General features: G+C 42.4%; 2 protein-coding genes across 3 annotated transcripts in view; both read left to right on the top strand.

The window, feature by feature from the left end:
• Positions 1-22,374, top strand: part of ALDH18A1 (aldehyde dehydrogenase 18 family member A1) — a 128,750-nt gene that overhangs the window by 52,860 nt on the left and 53,516 nt on the right. The gene's annotated exons all lie outside the window — the stretch shown is intronic.
• Positions 756-21,384, top strand: TCTN3 (tectonic family member 3). The gene is made up of 14 exons (XM_056121053.1): positions 756-1,024; positions 1,141-1,264; positions 1,496-1,614; positions 7,535-7,665; positions 7,919-8,027; positions 8,966-9,081; positions 10,470-10,505; positions 11,186-11,266; positions 11,770-11,895; positions 12,798-12,905; positions 13,625-13,719; positions 14,014-14,167; positions 16,883-17,011; positions 21,137-21,384. Exons 1-14 carry the CDS (start codon positions 763-765, stop codon positions 21,371-21,373), a joined length of 1,827 nt encoding a protein of 608 aa, XP_055977028.1. The 5' UTR covers positions 756-762; the 3' UTR covers positions 21,374-21,384.

Here is a 22,374-nt window from a genome sequence, read left to right as displayed (position 1 = left end):
ATATAGCGTGTATACACACACACACACACACACACACACACACACTTGTGAACTTGGGTGTATTTTCCTCCCTGGGATCATTACCCTTCTTTAGGGTTTCTCATGATTAGAATCTGGATTGAGAAAGATAATGAAATTCTATGGTCTCACCATATGTGGGATATTAAAATAAACAAAAACAAGTACGGGAACACATGAAGGCAAAAGAAAACAAACCCTTGTACTCCGCTGAACTGAGGTTACCAAAGAAGGGGGAACAGTTTGGTGGGCGGGGGTAGGGTGTGTTTCCCACCGACAGTGATGGAGGGAAACTGAATGGTGGGCATGTTCCTCACAAATGCTGAAAAAGAGGGTGTGGGGCAGAGAGGGGAGGAGAGGGGGAGAGGGAGAGAGATGCCAGCTGCGCTCCATCTCTAGAGGAAGAACTCAGTCCAGCAGACAGAGAAACTTACACTGGGCTCCTACTGCCACCCAGCGTAGAGAAGGCGCTAGGGTACCTACACCAGGGTAGCAGTTGCCTAGCGACCGAGGCTGTGCACGGCCCGGCGCGAACGAGGGATGCCGGAAGAGTCGTAACAAGCCCGCTTTCTATTGGCTGAAGAGTTCCGGGCCGTCGCCGAGGAGCCAATGAGCGGCTGGATTCTGTCAGCGTCGGAAACCGTGCGACTCCTCCCACCCCCGCTAGTTAGCGACGCGTGTAGTGACCCCCCGAAACTCCTCTCCCCCCGCCCCGCCCCCCGCGGGGGGTACCCGTCTCTCTCCATGTGCACTTCACGGCTTGTGCTTCTGCAGGTGCTTTTCCTGATGCTTCGCCAGGGCGTCCGGCCGCAGCCGTCTTTCTCCCCTTCCGGGCCAGAGCCCACCGCTCCGGACCCCGAGCGGGGGTCGGGAATCGGGGCTCCGGCGTCCCCCTCGGCGGGGACGGAAAGTGCCCGGGCTGAGCCTGAGCTCTCCCAGGCGAGCCCGACGGTCGCCACCTCCTCGGCGCCCGCGCCGGCGAACAATACTGTGGACCTCACCCCAGGTGAAGAGGGGGGTGGGGGGGTGGGAATAACTGAGCTGCTGCGGCCGAGTGTGGCCTCGGGGAGAGTCTGTGCTCCCGAGCTCACCCGCGCCGCTTGCTCCGTGTTGCGCTTGCAGCCTCGCCCCTCTGTATCTGCGACCTGACGCCCGGGACCTGCGATATCAACTGCTGCTGTGACCGCGACTGCCACCTGACCCAGCCGCTGTCCGTGTTTTCCTTCTGCCTCCCGGGCAGCGTGAGGTGAGCCGGTGCTCGGGCTGAATCTCCCTCGTTGGTTGGGGTTTCCCCCACTTCCACGCCTCCCGGTAGGACCTGGATGTCTCCTCCCAGGCGGAGCCTTCTCCTCTCAATTCCGGCTCCTCTAGCAGGGCTGCCCGCAAAGGAGATGATGGGTTGGGGGGTGCGTGGTGCACCCCCTTAGGTCCTAACCCTCTCCTAAATCTATTCCTTTCCCTTCCTGTGCCCTTGCAGGTCTTCCAGTTGGACGTGTGTGGACAACTCTCTCATCTTCAGGAGTAATACTCCTTTTCCTTCCAGAGTTTTCAGGGATTCAAATGGAATCAGTCAATTTTGTGTCCAGGTGAACAACTGTGAGTAGAAACACGGGTGATGGCTCTTCTTATTGCCTATCAAAACTTTTTTTTTTGCCAATTGAATGTGTCATCTTCCTTCTTTCATCACACACCCACACCCACAGTTTACTGGGGTAGCAAGAGGGGCTGGTTTTATACCTTGTTCCAAAGGGGTCCCTCCAGAGTAGAGAGCCCAAAGTAGTCCCTGAAGGCCAGAGAGAGACAGTACAGCAGGCAGATGTTTGCCTTGCAGTCAGCCAACCGAGGTTGATCCCCAGCACCTCATCTGGTCCCCTACGCTCCCCCAGGAGTGATCCCTGAGAACAGAACCAGAAGTAACCTCAGAGCACAGCCAGGTGCAGCCCCCCAAACCAAAAAAGTGATCCCTGAGCACTTAGAGGTGTGTCTCAGACACCTAAGACTGCCCCTCCCCAAATAAAAGTATGCAGAACTTTAATTTCAGTCATTCTTGTCTTCAGGTCATAATAGAGAGAGGACAAATTCTTCTCGCTACATTGTCCTTCAAAGTATTCACTGAGTTCCCAGTTACTGACACATGGAAGGAATAATACCTGAAGGAATGAGCCTATATATACCTATTGGTTTTTATTCAGGAGGCAGGTGAAGGGAAAGGAACTTTAGACTGGGATCTTAGCCCTGCCATTTACTTAGCAACTACACCAACTTGAGCAAATCCTTTTGCATTTCTGTGCTTTTTTTAATCTACCGTGAGACACTAGCTCTGGAGGTATAGGTCCTCTTTTAGTTGTACAGCACAGTTACATGATAGGCAAAGTCTTGAAACAGACTTAGAAACTTTCTGTTAATGACCACATTTCTAAAGATAAGAAGCTAATACACTTTTTATTTACTGCCTGTGAACAAAATGATGTTCTCATACAAATGTCCCTCATACTCTCAAAGTCACCTTATCCTGATTTCAACTGGTTATCAAAAATTGTAAAACTTTCAGAAAGGTTTGGAGTTTGAGGGTCCAGATTTTGAAAACATACCTAGAACCTTGTCTGCATTCAGTGTACACAGGTAAAGACAGCAATAAAAATAAGACTGCATATTCTTCATGGAAGCTGTGAGTTTGAAACAGCCAAAGTGCCCATCAATGGATGAGCAGAAAAGATATGATATGTATATACAGTGAAATACTACTCAGCTGTGTGTGTGCGTATATAAAAGATGAAATCTAGCCATTTGCAACAATCTGGATGAACCTAGACCATGTGTAGAAAAACAAAAACTGAATGAATAGTTCACTCATGTAGCAGATAGAGAAAAAAAATGAATAAAACCGGAGTTTTAGACTAAGAATGAAAGGGGTTATGATTAACAACAGAAGGCGCGAGGGTTGGGTAAAGTGGGTAAAAAGAGTCAACTATATGGGCAGAAATCAAAATTCAGGTGGTAAATATGTAATATATAGATGTTGGTTTACAAGTCCCTAAGCCTGAAATCTATTTTAAGCTAAAATGTTACTTTGTTACCAAGTCTGCTGCTCCCCACCTTTCAAATCTCTCAGTGCCTTCTAGTTCAGAGCTCTTTGTAATGGCTCCCTACCTTTCAGTGTCTTCTGCCTCCTATAACGGGCCTATGCATTGTCTCTAGACCAGGGGTTCTGAGCTTTCCCAACAACACTTGAGCGTTATTCTCTTAGAACTATGATTCGAGCCTGCTGCCCTCCACCCCCAAGCCCCAGAAGACACACCCACATCCCACAGCCATCACCATCCAAACACCAACTAAACTCTGAAGAGATGCCAAGCCAATGAAATTCCCAGGTACACTGATCCTGGAGCTCCTGAAGCTCATGGCGATGCTACATCGCCATGTTCCAAAATACTGAGATCCCAGTAGGAACGCAGTAAATTAGATGGGAGAGTAACACAGGATTCAACTAAACTCAGTAAGCAACAACAATTAACACAGAAGGTTCAGTTAGCGACAAATAGCTCAGTGAATCCCCAGACAATGACTTTTATGACCCTACTGTAAGATATAAACATTTTTACAAAGCTATTTTTTTTTTATAATTCCACTCACTATTTTGTTGTGGGCTGGAGCGATAGCACAGCGGTAGGGTGTTTGCCTTGCATGCAGTCAACATGGCCGGCCCGAGTTCGATTCCTCTGCCCCTCTCGGAGAGCCCGGCAAGCCACCGAGAGTATCTCGCCCGCATGGCAGAGCCTGGCAAGCTACCCGTGACGTATTCGATATGCCAAACACAATAACAAGTGTCTCAATGGAGACGTTACTGGGCCCGCTCGAGCAAATCGATGATCAACGGGAGGGCCTAAAAAAAAAAAAAGCAATATAAAACAAATTGTTTTGTGCCTGTCAATGGGGCAGGCTTATGGATGGGTGGGGAACTGGGGACATTGGTGGAGAATGAAAGGTCATACTGATGGTGGGACTGGTGTTGGGACATTGAATACTCGAAACAACTGTATTATGAACAACTTTATAAACCATGGTATTTAAGGAGTTCAAAAAACCCTTATAGGCAACTGTGAATTATTAGCAATTTATATAAACATTGTGTCTCCTCAAAATAGCATCTAGAAAGGATGGAACAGCACCTGGAACCTTTCATTTCCAATAGTGCTTTAATATCTGCTTATAATGACCAAAAGTTCATAGTCAAAGTTTGTATCACATGACAGTGTGGAAAAACCTCAGACCAGAATCAGATTAATGATCTCTTCCTGGTTATGCCAGATGGCTCTGTGGCCTTTTATAACTTATTTATCTCTTATTTATCTAAAAATTATAATGGGATTGTGCCAAATGGTTTATAGACTTCCTTCCACATCTGAAATGTATCAATCTAAGTCATAATACCTTGGAATTTTATTAGGTATAATATACATTCAGGCAAAAAACTATTTTACTTAGTCTGTGCTCCTTCTGCTTTTTCACTGCTTATTATCATGACCATCAAATATCTCTTCATTAAAGTGAAATTTTAAAAATTTTAATTTTTGCCATTTAAAAAATAGGTGGATATTTGTTATTTCAGCCTATCTTCTTTTTTTTTTCCTCTTTCTTGCATTTATTCAGATTTCTTAAGCATTCAGCATCACCTGTTCCAGAGCGGGGCTTTTCAAACTCTTAATATGCATGCACATCACCAGGACAGCATCTTATGAACAGATTTTAACCCACTAGGTCCGGGAAGAAACTTGAGATTTGGAATTTTGGACAAGCTCCCAATAATGCTGGGGCCACTAGTCTGTGTACCAACTCTGAGTAGCAAGGATTTAGATTATTGATTGAGTTTGAAGGACCTTAGAATTGACAGTTGTGTTCATTTCAGCTTTGAGAAAGCTGAAAAGTCAAATAATTAGGACTTTTCAACTACAGAAGATAAAGGTAAATTTTATATAATGTGGGAATTCTTATTCTTTCAGTGACAAAAATCATACTTTTTTTAGCTAAGCAGTGTTGGACCTGGTTAGTACTTGGATGGAAAACAAAAGTCTTAATACTTTTAAAAATCTGTCTAAATTATGCTAATTATAAAGAGTGAAAGGAACTGGTTACAGGCATATTTCTACTATTTTTTCTAAGTTAGAAGAACTGGTAGCAAAAACAGTATCATCGATTACCAGCCACATTGTGGGCAGTGGAGCTCAAAGTGCCAAAGCTCTTTTCTTGTAGGCTCTCTTGGTTGTGAAGTACCATAAGGACAGCTGCAGGAACCTGGTAGATAAATACACTGCTATAATAGAAATTAAACCTTTTAGGGAATCTGAAACCTCAGATATAGAAATTGTAACATGAAAAGAATAAAAATAGGGCACGTCTATTAACTTGAGATGGAAAACAATATTAATGGGACTGACCAGTTGAAAATGAAAGGGAATAGGAAGATTTAAAGATAAAATAACCGTTATCTCTAACTTCATTATGTTTGTATGGGAAAAGTACTTTTTGTCATCTGGTATCAAACATGAACATTATTGCACCTTCTATTTTCACCCTAAAGTGCTAATCATACACACTCCCAGCATTAGAAACTTGGAACTGACTAGAATTCACTGCCTGTGTTCTTTTTTTAAAAATTCCATTTTTTCACTGTGGATCCTGTGTTATTCATGACTAAGTTTCAGCCATACAGTGTTTCAACACCAATCCCTTCATCAGTGTCCACTTAGCCATACAGTGTTTCGACACCAATCCCTTCATCAGTGTCCACTTAGCCATACAGTGTTTCGACACCAATCCCTTCATCAGTGTCCACTTAGCCATACAGTGTTTCGACACCAATCCCTTCATCAGTGTCCACTTAGCCATACAGTGTTTCGACACCAATCCCTTCATCAGTGTCCACTTAGCCATAGAGTGTTTCAACACCAATCCCTTCATCAGTGTCCACTTAGCCATACAGTGTTTCAACACCAATCCCTTCATCAGTGTCCACTTCCCTCCACTAATGCCCATTTCTCTCCCACCACTCTGCCTCTATAACATCACATTTTTTAAAGTAACTTTTGACACTGTGGTTTACAGTAGTTACTGGGTTCTATATGAAACGAGAGAGTTTTGTGCATTACCCCCCTTTTAGCACTCACTTCTCCTTCCGGTTGACCACTTCCCTTCACCACTGTTGCAGTGTTCTCTTGCCTGTCCTATTCCTCCACTCCACCCCTCAACCCCAGCATGCTTCCTACTGAAGACCTCACTGGCCATATTCTTATCCAGTCCTTAATACTACATCAGTGATTAAACAGATTACAAATAAATTACTTGACAGAAATCAGAACCATTGTTATCTCTTAAAATCTACTACATCAATGATTTAACAGATTACAAATACTTGATAGAAATCAGAACCATTGGTATCTCTTGGGGTGGAGTGATAGCACAGCTGTAGGGCATTTGCCTTGTGCGCAGCCAGCCCAGTGGAGCCGGGTTCGATTCCTCCACCCTTCTCGGAGAGCCCGGCAAGCTACCAAGAGTATATTCAATATGCCAAACACAGTAACAAGTCTCAAAATGGAGATGTTACTGGGCCCGCTTGAACAAACTGAGGAACAACAGGAGGACAGTGACAGTGTTATCTCTTAAAATGAAATTTCAACTGTGAATTTCCTGGGAATATGTTCTATAGCTTAATTTGAGTAATAAAAGTATACAAATTAATCACGATCATGATCACGATCATCCTGTTGTTCGTCGATTGCCTCGAGCAGGCACCAGTAACATCTCCTTCCTCGCCCTGAGATTTTAAAAGAGTCATTTCAATGCTCTTTCAGGATTAGAAGAATGAGACCCATCGTTGTTACTGGTATTTGGCATATTGAATACAACACGGGAAGTTTGCCAGACTCTGCTGTGTGGGCAGAATACTTTTGGTAGCCTGCCAGGTTCTCCAAAGGAAAAATAAGATAATAAGATGTTTGGGAGCTGGGTTTTATAGTCTCTGCGTCTTGGCCGTTGATGGGACCAACCTGGCGCTGGCGGCAGCTGGTGGGTGTGACGCCTACCTACTGGAAGATAGAGGGTCTAGGTGGAGAAGGCCCAGTCCCAATCAGAGTAGGCTTGGAGACCTCAGCCCAGGGACCCACATGCCTGGGTTCCTCTGCCAGTTCTTTCATGCATGAGGCCCGTCCGGACGTGTGGAGAGTGGTCCCAGCATGGCCGTGGCTAGCTCTGGAGGTCCTCAGCTGCTGGGGCTCTGTTCGGGTGGGGGGTGGGAGAGAAACTCAACCCTCCCTCTTCTAAGGGGCCCCGGTGAGGACAGCCAGGCATGGGGGCAGGAGACTCTGCGCTGTTATAAATTAATAACATTCACTAAATTCACACTTAAAATTACTGTATTTGGATACTTTACATTATGCCTTTTAATACTTTTTAAAGTTACTTGGTATGCCAGATTAAAATAATTTTTTTATCTGAATTTTCATTTTAAAAAATATTTTAGCAAAACTGAACTATTTCCAGAAGCTCCAAAAGGTCAATGCAACCAACTTCGAGGCCCTGTCTAGAGAGTTTGGAGGTGAATCATTTACTCCAACATTCCAATCTCAGCCACCACCATCCTCTTATTATAAGGTAAGCCTAAGGAAGGGGAAGGGATTGTTTGACTTGTCTTTTCCCTTACCAAATAATTATTGGCTGGGTATCCTTGTAAAGCACTCCTTGTTATATTCTTCCCTGCAAGCAGGTAAACCAGAGTTTACTTCATTTGGAGAGCAGTGTTGTTTATGCTGACAAACTACTGAATTAACTTTAATTTTTACTTTGTCTCTTCTCTGATGCTTAGACCTGTCTCACTGTGAATAAATTTCCGCTGTATTTTGTACAGGCTGGAGACCCCATCCTGACTTACTTTCCCCAATATTCTGCATTAAGCTTACTGAGGCAGCCTGCTGGAGTTGGAGCTGGGGGATTCTGTGCTGAGAGCAATCCTGCAGGTGAGTCCAAAGCGAAAGTGCCAGCCTTTCTGTTCATTTTAAATCAAGCTTTCAACTGAAAATAGGCTGAGAAAGACCACATCTTTGCAGGTATGAAGCCCTGGGTTAAGTCCTGGGCACTGCTTGCACTCTTCTCACCACCCTAACACTGCTAGGTATGGCCCCATTAGCAACTCAAAAAGGTTTTTCATTTGTCACTTTCATAAAAAATATTCCTTAATTTTTTTATAGGGGCCAAACCTGGATATACTCACACAGTTAGTGTGGGATTGATGGTGTGGGTTGAATGGTTCAGTGCTGGACCATGACAGTGCTGGGGGAGAAGCAGGCCATGTGGTACCAGGATCAAACTCAGGTCCTTGAATGTGCTCCACACCTTTGATCCGTTTCCTCAACTCCATCACTCCCATTTTTTTAAATTAAATTTTATTTATTAGTCATTTGTTTGGGTCGCTTGTTTGTGCTCTGGTTTGGGGGCACACCCTGGAGCGATAGCATAGCGTGTAGGGCGTCTGCCTTGCATGCAGCCAGCATGGCCGACCCGAGTTCGATTCCTCTGCCCCTCTCGGAGAGCCCGGCAAGCTACCGAGAGTATCTCGCCCGCATGGCAAAGCCTGGCAAGCTCCCCGTGACGTACTTGATATGCCAAACACAGTAACAACAAGTCTCACGGTGGAGACGTTACTGGGCCCACTCGAGAAAATCGATGAACAACGGGAGGACAGTCATTTGTTTATAGTACTGTAAAAACTTGGTGGTGAAGTTTCTTTAGTGTACATGTAAATGCCTCACCACATCCACCACTAAAGTACTATTTCCATTTCACTATCAAAGTTCCACCCCCGTTTCTCACACCCCACTTTCCCTTCCTTCTAATGACCACATTTTTTCACTGAGTTTAAATCACTTATCATTCCCTTAATTCCTTGTGTTCTAAGGTTTCCTGGAGAGTAAAAGTACAACCTGTGCTCATTTCTTCAAGAACCTGTCAAAATGCTGTACAGCAGACCCAGCCCTCAATGCTGCCTCTTATTATAACTTCACAGTATTGAAGGTAGGTATCTCTTCTCTCCCCTCTGTCACCACTGTGTATTTAGTGAGAACACGCTTCTCGCTGTTGGGATGAGGGAAAAAAGGCACTGAACTGGAAATCAGAATGCCCAAGAGCTTCATAAAAGGCAGAAGTCTTAGAAATCTGGATATCTGAAGAGAGATCACAGAATTAGGCTTATATCACTTAATCACTTAACTTCCCGTTAGTTGTCAATTTGCTCGAGCGGGCACCAGTAATGTCTCCATTTGTCCCTGTCGTGTGCTAGTGTAGCCCAATGGCATCTGTTTGCTCTGGGAACATGAAGAGCCTCAAACCGATCGTTCATGATCTTGATGAAGAAGTCTGACCATCTGGTAGGTGGGCAGCCACGCGGTCTTTTGACATCCCGTGGAATCCAGTCGGTAACAGCTCTAGTCCAGCGGTCGTCTTTAAATCTCATTACATGACCAGTCCATCTGATTTTTGACACCTTGGCAAATGAGACAGCGTCCCTGATTCTTGATCGTCAACAGATGTTGGAACTCCGGATTCTTTCTTGTCGGAACTCCGGATTCTTTCTTTCATTTGAGTGAAACGTGATATTCCAAGCATAGCTCTTTCAATTCTTCTTTGGGAGACCTGAATAGCATTCTCAGCCTGTTTGCATAGGGCCCAGGTCTCTGAGGCATATGTTAGTGCAGGAAGAACAGTGGAATCAAAGAGATGTGCCCGGAGCCGGAGGTTCTTCGTCCTCTTAGCTATTTCTTTGATGTTCTTGAAGGCGTTCCAAGCCGCTCTCTTCCTCCTGCGCAGCTCTGGTGCCAGGTCATTTGTCATGTTGACTTCTCGACCTAGGTACACATAGCTGTTGCATTCAGAGATGGTCGTTCCGTTGAGATCTGTTTCTCATAAACATTGTCTTCTTAAGATTCAGCTGTAGTCCTACCTTTCCACACTCATGGTCAAAGTCGGCCAGCATTTGTGCCGCTTGGCTGATGTTTGGTTATTAAAACAATGTCATCAGCAAAGTGGAGGTGGTGTAGTTGCCGACCATCTATCTTCACTCCCATTCCTTCCCATTCCAGTCGTCGCATGATGTTCTCGAGGGTGGCACTGAAGAGATAACCCTACTGGTAGTGGGACTGAATGGAGAGGGAGAGGGTGATATCTCACTGTGTCAGCAAAACTTATGTTTATGTGTATTTGGAAAAACTCTGCTCAGATAGGTGGGCATTCCTGTTCAGCCCTTAGACCTACTGCTGGCAGTTTAGTATAAGGAAGAGTTAGGTACAAAAGAAGTGATTCGTTCCAGTAAAGTTGATATGTTCTCCCAAATTTGAAAACAGCAGTTCCTGGACATCTTCTGTTAAAAACACATGCATTCTCATGTGCCTGCTATTTTCTTACAGGTCCCAAGAGGTATGAATGATCTGGAGGATATGAAGGTATATAATGTTATTTATTGGGAAAAAAGAGAAAAGACACTTTGGTCCCTTTGCATCTAAGGCAATTTCAGTGTAGACTATAATGATGAAAGGAAATATGTCTGACATATCAAACTGTTAAATAAGAATTTAAAAGTGTTGGCTCAATGAGCTCAGCATGGTTAAAAATATCACATGGGCTGGTTAGGTATCTCATGGGAGCAGGGCACATGCTCTGCATGCATAGGGACAGAGTTTTATCCCCAACACTTCCATGGCCCCTGCATCACCAGCTCTGGAGATAAATGAACATCTTTGGGAAAGGTCCCCTGGCCCTCCCAAGAGAGTGTCATCTGAGTAAAGGATTAGATAAATTTAGGAAACATGGGGTTAAAAAAAAGTTAAACAGTGAACTTATTGAAGTTTTTCATGTTCTACATTTTTTTAATCTCTAAAAAGGAAATGTCAAACGCATTTCTAAAACTCATTTGACTATTGAACCCACTTTAATAGAATTAATGTTCTGAGAAATATGGAATATGACTGGTTTAGAATTACTTTTAAATTTAAACTGAAGATGGCAGTGAAAGAAGAGGAAAGGATGATGGTTAAGAAGGAAAGCATACATTTCAGCATGATGTACAGAGACAAGTAAACTGATACTATTGATTTTAGTTGACATATTTTCTTTCCCTTGCTAGTTTCAGGTTCCCGTAACACTTGTCTCACAGGCTGATTCTCCTCTGTTGGCTGGAAACACTTGTCGGAATGTCGTTTCCAAGGTAGGGATGTTTACCTCAGATTCTGAAGTGGTTCAACAGTACTAGAGGTGAAAAATGCTACACAGAAAAGAAAGCCACAGGGGCTGCAGTGATAGCACAGCAGGTAGGGTGTTTGCCTTGCACGTGTCTGATCCGAGTTCCGTTCCCAGCATCTCATATGGTCCCCTGAGCACCGCCAGGAGTAATTCCTGAGTGCAGAGCCAGGAGTAACCCCTGTGCACTGCCGGGTGTGACCGAAAAAGAAAAAAGGAAGAAGAAGAAGAAGAAAGCCACATTGCTCAGTACATGCATCTAACTGATTGCCCTGAGAGTATTAATCCAAGCAGTGGAGGGGGGGGAGTAGGGCCTGATCCTGAGCATCAGGTGTTCCTCCAAGCACACAGCCAGGAACGGCTCCCAAGCATTGCCGGGTAGGGCTCCCAAACAAACAAAAAGCAAACAAACAGAAAAACCCAAGAGACAGAAAATCTGCTCTTCTAATTGATTTTACTTTTGTATTTCAGGTCATCTATGAGATAGAGACCAATGGAACTTTTGGAATCCAGAAAGTTTCTGTCGCTTTTGAACAAATCAACCTGACTGTTGAACCAGGCATTTCCTTACAGCAGCACTTCATCATTCACTTCCGGGTTAGGGTCTTTCTTCCACGGGGGTCAGGAAGGAAAGAAGCATTGGGTTAAATTATATTTAAAAATTAAATACAATTCTTCTCTTTTGCAACACATGTGTAATAGAATATGGAGGCTCATACTGCAGTTGAGGCCTCAATATTTAATAGTCCATAATTTAACATAAGTGGTCATAGGGAGTCAGTGATATTTATTCATTAACATTTTCTCTGAATATCTGGTTCCAAAAAAAAACTAGAACTCTCTTTTAAAAAATAGTTATCTCTAGATCCAGGTATGTGACTTAAATATTGAGCATGTGCCTCACATGTGTGAAGCTCTGGGTACAATCCCCAGTAACACCAAAAAAATCAAAAAAGTTATTTTGAATCATTAACTCAGTCAACATTGCACAGATTTTTCCTATCTCTAGACATTCAGCATTTTATTCATTACTACTTCAGAGCCAGGAGAGACCAATTTCTTCTCCATTCTGCCCTCAGGACATTGACCAAGTCTTCCTCACAGAGTTCATCTCTGGAACATCCACAGTTAAAAACTATTTTTAAATTAAATTTAAATTCTTTTCTTTCAGCCAAGTTGATCAGAGCCCTAAAATCAATCATTTTTGATAAAGAGAGTGGCAGGATATTTGACAGATTATCATCCTTGGTAGAAAAAACATACAGGGAATTTCAATATACCATTTTAGGGTTTATTTTAGTGAATTAAAAAATGTAAAACACTATGTAAATGTAAAACAAATGTAAAAAATTTATACACAAGTCTACGCTGTGGAAGGAAGTCACATTGTTCTTTACAGAAACTTAACTGCATTGCCTTGAAGGGTATGAAGTCAAGTAGTGAAAGCTGGAAATATACTTTTTTTTTTTTAACAAAATTCACTTTTCTTCACTCTCCAGGCTTTTCAACAGAGCACAGCTGCTGCTTTTATTGGCCCTAGAAGTGGGAATCCTGGTTATATTGTTGGGAAGCCACTCTTGACTCTCACTGGTGAAAGAAGTCATTCTGTATCCTTATGGAGCTGGCATCTTTCTTGTAGCCTAATAAGAAAACCTGCAGCTGCTGATCTTTGGGAGTCGATTCTAAGGCCTCCCCCCACCTTTTCATAACCGCCTTTACCAAACCTTTGATGTGTTATATTTTCAGATACTGATACTTTTAGACTGGGTGAAAGTGAGTATTGTGATTGATCTCAGGCTGGTTGTATGTGCCTGACAGTTGTGTTCTCGAGCCCGACAGTGTGGTACTGCTGCTGCCAGGGCTGCTCAGGGCATGTGAGAGATATGAAGTGCCAGAAACCGAACTCAGAGCTTTGCATCCAATTCTTTGAACTCTCTTCCAGGAACCTCATTTTTCATTTCTCTTTATGTGAGTTTATGGTGTATGGTTAGATATTTTTGAGAAACTAGCAATTATTTATTTTTTTAATAATTAAAGGAAAAAACTGACTTAATGTTACCATGAGACAAACAGAATTTTTTTTCTTTTTGGGCACACCTGGCGATGCTCAGGGGTTACTCCTGGCTCTGCACTCAGGAATACCTCTGGCAGTGCTGGGATGCTGGGAATCGAAACAGGGTTGGCGGCGTGCAAGGCCTTACACGCTGTGCTATCACTCCAGCCCCTAACAGAAATATTTTTGAGGAGCCAGTAATAAGGGCATAAATAATCCAGTATGTCCAGAATTTTCTGTTATTATCACCTTGACCATCATGTCCTGCCTTAGATGACCCTGTTGCAAAGCCAGGGTGATGGAATATGCTCTATTAAGAGACCTGAAGTACAATTTGGAGTGAATATGAAATCTGGTTGCAAGTTCAGGTAATTCTTGGCTTCTGAATCTTTTCCCACAATTTTCTCTTAGGGAATGTGTAATTATGACAACTTTTTAATTTGCCTATTTCAGAAGATGCTAATAAGGAAGTATTTAATAATCTGAATAATATAAACATTAACTAAGAATTTGCTAACTTCATACTACCTTTCTTTTCTTTATACATACTAAAGATTGTTTCCTCTAAGTTATCTTGTAATATTATGTCTAATGCTTGGATTGACTTTTTGATACAGTATTATGATTATATTAGTGTTGGTCTATAACTTCCATCATTTCAGACCACAAAAGATGAACTGCAGCGATATTCAGGAGGAGGTTTATCAGATTCTTCATGGAACACCCAAACCAGAGCAGGTTGCTGTCTTTGGTAATGCTCACCCAGCCCAGAAAGGAGAGTGGACCAGGATCCTTAGCAGGAACTGTGATGTTTCGGTAAGCTGCTGAACACATTGTGAGACTCTTTGTAAATTATGAATGTTAAGACAAAAATGAACTGTTACTATAGATAGGATATATACATCTCCTAGATAGTAGGTTTTTTTTAACTCAAACAATACAAATGCTTTTCTGCGCTTTAATTTTTTCAATTACTCTAAGAATTTTTTCCATATTAGCACACAATAAGATTCTGCATTCATTGCATCAATAATTTAATAGCACTGCACTGTAGCACTGTCCTCCCGTTGTTCATCAATTTGCTTGAGCGGGCCCAGTAACATCTCCATTGTGAGACTTGTTGTTACTGTGTTTGGCATATTGAATACGTCACGGGGAGCTTGCCAGGCTTTGCCGTGCAGGCGAGATACTCTCCGTAGCTTGCCGGGCTCTCCGAGAGGGGCGAAGGAATTGAACCCGGCTCAGCCAGGCCGGCTGCATGCAAGGCAAACGCCCTACCGCTGTACTATTGCTCCAGCCCAATAATTTAATATTGTACTATATATATTTACCAAAGTGGGTAATACAGCCTCAGCCTTTCCCACACCCACCCCATTGCAGAACAACCTGGGAGGATGATAGTAGTCTTGGGTGCAGTTGTGGTGGCGGGGGCAGCCCACAAGCTGTACTTTGTTTTTTAAAAGAAGGTGTATTTCCCTGTATTGCAAACCACAACACCCAAAAGGAGAAAGTAAAAGGGAATGTTCCTGCCACAGGGGCTGGGGGGGGGGGGGGGGGGGGGCGAGGGCGGGGGGGAAGAGGTACTGTATGAGGGATGGGTGCTTGATTGTTGTATGACTGAAACGTAAGCATGAAAGTTTGTAAGTCTGTAACTGAACCTCATGGTGATTCATTAATTTAAAAAAAAATAATAATAAATTTGAAAAAATAAAAGGAAGGTGTGTTTCCAGGAGGTGTTGAGTAATGATTTTTTCAGAAAAAGGGGCAGTAGGCCAAATAAGTTAGGGAACCTTTGATATAGATGGACCATAATTTAGTCAGTTTCATTGTTGGACATTCTGGTTTTTTCTACTCTTTTGCTATTAGAAAAATGTGACATTTTATATCCTAACTCAGGCACTATTTCATGTGAGAAAAAGCCTATATGATAAATCCTGGAAGTAAAATTGTTAAACTAATAGGTATTTAACATTCTAATGTTGTGGTAAAAGTAAGGTAAAGGCCCTCCCGTTGATCATCGATTTGCTCAAGCGGGCCCAGTAACATCTCCATTGGAGATTTTGTTGTTACTGTGTTTGGCATATCGGATACGTCACGGGGAGCTTGCCAGGCTCTGCCGTGTGGGCGAGATACTCTCGGTAGCTTGCTGGGCTGTCCGAGAGGGGCGGAGGAATAGAACTCGGGTCGGCCATGTTGGCTGCGTGCAAGGCAAACGCCCTACCACAGTGATGCTTGGGCCTGGAACTACTCCTCACAGTGCTCATGCCTTCAGTGTGACCAGGGCCACACACCTCATCTTCTGAGGGCATGTAGTGCCAGGGATCAAGCTAAGATCTTGCACATGCAAGTCATGTACTGAACCACTTGAGCCTCATAAGTGGTTATGAGGCTGAATCTAAGCTTTTTTTGATCTAATCTTAGATCCTGAATCTAAGCTTTTTAATAAATATTGTCAATTTATTCTCCATTGCACGTGACAGGGACAAATGGAGACGTTACTGGCGCCCGCTCGAGCAAATCGACGACTAACGGGAAGTTAAGTGATTAAGTGATTCCCTATTGCCAGTATATAGTCTCACTATCCTTAATTTGAAATTCTTTAATTGAATTAAATGTGACCTATTTCACCTTTTCCGAGTCAATACATATGTTGCCTTACTATTATATAATAGTAAGGCAATATATATATATATATAGATAGATAGATAGATAGATAGATTGTGTGTGTGTGTGTGTGTGTGTGTGTGTGTGTGTGTGTGTGTGTGGATTTAAAAAGCACAAGGGAGTAACACAAGAGCTTAGAGTTTCTGCTTCTCAAGTGTATGGTGATGAATTCAAATTCCCACTGTCTCACATATACAAAAAGCAGTCCTGGGTGCTCAACAACCTGCCATCCCCAGCACTGCAAACAGTTTTCAGCTGCTCCATAGCTACATCTGAAAGTACCACAGAGAGGGGTGTGACTTCCTGGTAACATGGCAATTAAACAGATGTATGAGCACCGTGGCCAAGAAGTGTGATCCGTGATGAACATGTGAGACTGCAGCAAGCACTGCAACTATGTGCCTCAGCCTAGAGTGCAATGCCCACTAGCATATACACAAGCACTGCCACCAAGCACTCAGTCAGCAATGTAGCTGAGCATGTGAGAACCGCAATCTGACATGCAGTCCTCACTAAGCACCCAAAGGGTGCAAGCCCCAGGCATCACAGTAATAACACACCAATGATGTGAAGGGTCGGGGGAGTAGGTTGGGAGTAGTGGGGGTAAGTACCACTCTTTTAATGCTTCTTAGAATACTCTACCTGGTCTTCTATTTTACTGATCTCTTTATTAGCAATTTCCGTTTTAGAATATTACGTTTTTAAGAAAAAGGACAATCATTTCTAATTTGAACTTTGTTTTTTCCTAAGCTCCATTGCCTTCCATTATTGTATATGTGTTGTCCAGAAGCCATGGCTACTTGAGCACAGGGTGACTGATGGGCAGCCCTCAGCAATTCAAGCAGTTGCTTCTTTACCTTTCTGCAGGCTGTGCACTGTACATCCTGCTGTGTCATTCCAGTTTCTCTGGAGATCCAGGTGTTGTGGGCATTTATTGGCCTCCAGTCCAACCCTCAAGCTCATGTGGCAGGGGCAAGGTTCCTATATCACTGCCAGGTAAGCCATGACTCCTAAAGGACCTAGGCTGACACAAAACCCTGTGTATCTTCCCTCACATTGTCATGTGAGTGTAATATATCTCTTTCCCGCTTCCTACTTTTCTTACAATTTCCTGATCCAGATTAGAGTTCAGGTTTATTTCTCTTAAACTATCCTACCAGTATTTTTATTTTAGCTATTTCAACTACAAAAAACTTTTTCTATAACTATATTCAACGATATTCAATATACAGAGCGCTGGAGCGAGAGCACAGCGGCAGGGCGTTTGCCTTGCACGCAGCCAACATGGCCGACCCGAGTTCTATTCCTCCGCCCCTCTCGGAGAGCCCGGCAAGCTACCGAGAGTATCTCGCCCGCATGGCAGAGCCTGGCAAGCTCCCCGTGACGTATTCGATATGCCAAACACAGAAACAGCAAAGTCTCCAATGGAGACGTTACTGGGCCCGCTCGAGCAAATCGATGATCAATGGGAGGGCCTTTACTTACTTACTTACTTATATTCAATATATCACTTAATGATCTCTTAGAGTCTCTGAACCTGTTGATGGCTGTTAAAAGTTATTGCTTTATAATAGTCAGCAATTCTTAATTGAATGCACCCTATTAAATAGTTTTAATAGGATGATCTGTATTATATAGAGAAACAACAAGGAAATAGTGTCCTTTGATGTCAAATGCTTGGTTTGTGTGAAAAATGGTACAGGTAAAAGTGTACCAAATGATGACAAATGCTTGGCCTGTTTGAAAAAAGTCCATGTGAGGGTGTACTAAAGTACACCTTTTGTACTTTAAGTTTACTTTTCTAAAGATAACTTTATTCAGCCATCATCAGCATAATTATAAGGAAAAGTAATCATTTGACTGGAATAAAGTTCTCAGTAGGAAGTTATTTTCACTCACAATTTTGAAGGTATTCTCCATCATCTTCTCATCTCCAGTACTGCTGTTCAGAAGCCATTTTAAGATATTTTTACACCTAGTACTCTGAAGTTTCCACAAAATGTATTCAGTAGATTCAATAGTCCATGACAGGGTTTACCTGAAAATTAAATTCTTAGAAATTGCAATTATTGCTTCATTTTTAATTAATTTCCTCCCTACTGTTTTTACTGTTATCTCTAGTACTCCTATAAATTATTAAATTCAAATTATTAAATTGATTCTTTTTTTTCTTTTATATCTTTTTCTGCTTTTTTTTGCTATCTTTTTCTTTTTTAAATAATTTCCTCAACTTTTAACCTAACTGAATATTTTTATTTGGTCTATCACATTTTCAATATTTAAGAGCACTTTCTTATTCTGCTACTACTTTTCATAGCATCCTTTTCTCACTTACCTTTTTATTTTTTTATTTTTGAGTCACACCTGGCAATGCACAGGGGTTACTCCTGGTTCTGCACACATGAATTACTCAATTACTCCTGGCAGTGCTCAGGGGACCATATGGGATGCTGGGAATCGAACCCAGGTTAGCTGCGTGCAAGGCAAACACTCTACCCGCTATGCTATCGCTCCAGCCCACTCACTTATCTTTTAAGATACTATCTTTCGCTCTACCTTCACTACCTTTGATTCCTGAGTTTGTATGTTCCACACTTTTTCTTTCACTATGAGAAGCCCCTCCCCTAAGTTGGCATCTCTATAGAGTAAGTAGCTGAGCTGGTTGAAGCCTCTGAACATGAGCAAAACTTACTAATTTGTGGTCTTCACTATATGGCAGTTACATGAAACTTGAAGCTTCTGGAACTTCCAGATTTATTTTATGTCTTTTTTGCTGAAATTATTTTCTTTAGAAAATTCTAGCTCCTGACTAAAGGATATGGCAATAAGACCACTTGTCAGCATTTTTAGAGCTATATTGGGGAGGGGTTTTCATAATAAGTTCTCTGTTTTGTAAATCTTTACTCACTCTGCACTTCTGTATGCTCAGGGTCTCTAAATACAGAATTTTTCTGATTTAAATGGTCCAGTCTGTTATTGTGGTGGGGAGGGGGAAGTTGCCTGACTGCTGTTAGGGAGCTTTCCTTACTGAGTATCTACGTATCCCTGTCTCCCTTGTTTGGACCTGGAGAAGGGGTGGGATAAGTTCCCAAGCAATGCTCAGGCTACCCCTGGCAGTACTCTCCAGCTAGGGCAAAGGGTCCAGTGCTTGGACTCAGTGATGCAGTAATGCCTGGGCCCATCAGTCCTGGGAACTGTGAATAACTCTGTAGTGCTTGAGGGAGCTCTATACCCTGCAGTGCTTGGGGATGGCACATGCTGGGCCAGTGTTCAAATTTGGGTTTGAACATGCAAAGCAGTCACCTCTAATCACTGAATAATCTCCTCACCTCCTGCCCACTTTTTTCTTTTTTTTCTTTATTTTGATTGATTGTGGTTCTGTGATTTACAGTACTGTTAATGATGGTTTCTCATGCACATAATTCCAATATTTCCACACCCATCACCACTGTACTCACTTTCTTTCCTCCCCAAGAATCCCAGGGTTCCCCTGACTCCCCAACTCAGTTATGTGGATCAGTTCTCCCACTGTGTGTCCTTTCTGACTGAATTCACTCAGCACTATATCATCTAGTCCACTAGAGGATAGTCAGGCCTTGACGGAATATTCTAGAGTCCTACAGTCATCTGCTTGCTTCTAGTCTAAATTTAGGTTTGGCCTTTTTTCTCTCTATGAAACCTTGCTCAATCTGCTTTCTGTATTCACATTTTTTGATGTTCCTTCCTTTCAGTGAAGATGGAAGTTTTTGTATCTGCTGCTTATTGGATTGAAGTAGTTTTCATACAGAGAAGAAGACATATCTATCTTAAAATCAAATTTAATAATTGCTCTTGATGAGCTTATATATAGTGTTGAGTATATAAAATTCAGTTAAGAAGTTTTGATCATAGGGAATTTCCCAGCCATTGAAATAGATCTATATACGTTCTAAAATAAATAATTTAAAAGTTTTAAATGTATTTAAATAGACATGGGCTTAAAGTTCTCAGACTTATAGCCATCTTAGAGTAGGGCAACTTCAGATCCCTGAGAAATCCTCTGATGGATGGATCAGTTGATGGATCAGAACGTCAGCCTAAGAGGGACTTCTTTGCAAATGTATATCATTCTTTTGCCCCCATAGAAGTTACATTAGTTTTTAACCAAGTTCCTCATGAGAATTACATTTTTAAAAAGAATCCAGAGTTAATATCATATACAAGATTATCACAGCAAGCCCCATATTCATTAAAAAAAGATCTGGGAAGGGTAATTCCAGGCAAAATTATATTCCTAGAGTCTGATATTCTCTAGTGCCAAATATCACAGCAGAAAATTTATGATAGAGTCAAGGAAGGTACACAGAGAATAATCTTCGTTCCCTGTTCCAGGACTACAATGTAGTTCTTATTGTCCATTTATAATCAGAAATTTGTTTGGTAAGTACAGAGTTAAAATCAAAGGAATTTATCCTCTCTACCCCCTCCAAGATCCCAATCCCAACCCCTCCCAAGGTAGGGATTAATCTCAGGATTTCACACATGTAAGACATACACTGTACTTCCCCAATCCTCTTGGAATTCATTTTTAGTAGAAATGACTCCAGTCACTGAGCTACACTATATATGTACCAAAAGTTGTGTCTAGTGTAATAGGTTCTTGTTTCAGCTTGACAAAAAACCCTCTTCTGCTAACTGCTGTTTTATTTGACTTGAACTGGTGAGTGAGTGATTGAGAAGATTCTTTCTAACCCTGAGAATCTGTGAATCAGGTGGGGTTTTATTTATTTTTTGGTCACTATTGTGGAGTAACACCCAATTCTGCTGAGAGGCCCATAAGAACCACCCCAGCAGTGATAGCAGCTTTGCCATCTGGCTTCCCTGATATCAGATAGCAACCCATTTGGGGCAAGTTAAAGTTGTCTCTAAGTAAGTCTAACTGTTCACAGTTCTTGTGTAATTAACTGTTGCTAAAAAATTCATTTCCTGTGACTCAGAGAAGAGAACTGCACAGGACCAACAGGAAAAAAAGGTATTATTTATTTATTTTTGGTCCCTCCTTGAGGAAGGAATTACTATCAAATTTGAGGACTAGATATATGGTAAACAAGTACTGACCTGTCTTGAAACCTCTTCTTGCAGGACTTCCCTGAAATCCCAGAAGTATCCTTAACAACTGTTGTGACTTTCGTGGACATTACTCAGAAACCAGAGCCTCCACGGGGCCAACCCAGAGCAGACTGGAAATTGCCATTTGACTTTTTCTTTCCCTTCAAAGTGGCATTCAGCAGTGGAACAGACTTTCAAAAAGGCTCAGTCTCTCCCATCTTTATTTGCTGCCTCTTGCTACTGGGAGTTCTCAACGTAGAGAATACATGAAAAAAGAAGAATCTGATACATGAAAAAGAAGAATCTGAGAGGAAGTTATGAGGCTGCCTGCTCATTGGCTGTCCACAGCAGAGATCAGTTAGTGGTTTGCCACCATGGTCCCAGGCAGCCTGATGGAAAAGGTTAAAAACCACTGATATAGAGAACGTGTGTATATATAGAAGAAATACTTCTACTTGAAGGAAGAGATTTCAGTAGAGCAATAAAAAGGCCTTTGTCATCATAACTCTGCTTAGGACTTGGCAGACCACCAGGAACTTACTAGATTCACGGTTTCTCAAGCAGGGAAGAACACAGTCCTATCTCCGGCTCTTCAGGTTGGGTATGTCTGATAGACAGTTTGTGAGATCTTTGTACATCTGCTCACAAGCACACTTATGCCCAGCATCAAAAGGAACGTGCTCGTGTCCCTGGCGAACGCAAGAGTACGCCCTGGCAACGTGAGAGGAGCAACTGGTCAGAACAGAAAACTGCTCACTATTGTACCTCACTCCGCCCCACTCCTGGGCCATACTCCTTGCCCGGGCATGTGGGGAAAGCAATTCCTTCTGCCCAGTTTTCAAAATGAATGTGGAATTCTCAGTTCTCTCTCCTACTAGAAAATGACCTCATCCTTATTTTCATTCTTTCCTTTCTTCCACCGTCATGAGGAGAAATAAAATTGAGAGCTTTTTGGTACTAATTCTTGCAGCACACAGAAATTAGCCTCATGATTTTTTTTCCATTTATGGGGTTTAAAAAAAAAGTAAAACTTTCGTATGTAGTATGGTTCCATTCAAATCAAGGACTTGGCTTCTTGGGACAGATACAGTTTTGTGTCACTGTCATTTGTAGTGAGTGCTTTATTATTATAGTTAGCATAAGTAAGCATGGCAGCTTACAAAGGGTAGTACTGTGGGCATGGTGGGGCCCTATCTGCATGGCCTACTCAAGAGAGTCTAGCTTAGTGAGAAAACTATTTATAAATGTACTGAAAGGTATAGGCCAGGGAG

This window comes from Sorex fumeus, unplaced genomic scaffold, assembly GCF_029834395.1.
Source record: "Sorex fumeus unplaced genomic scaffold, SorFum_2.1 ptg000043l, whole genome shotgun sequence".
Classification (NCBI taxonomy): domain Eukaryota; kingdom Metazoa; phylum Chordata; class Mammalia; order Eulipotyphla; family Soricidae; genus Sorex; species Sorex fumeus.
Note: the sequence above shows the minus strand (reverse complement) of the source record. Positions and strands in the feature narration are given on the sequence as shown.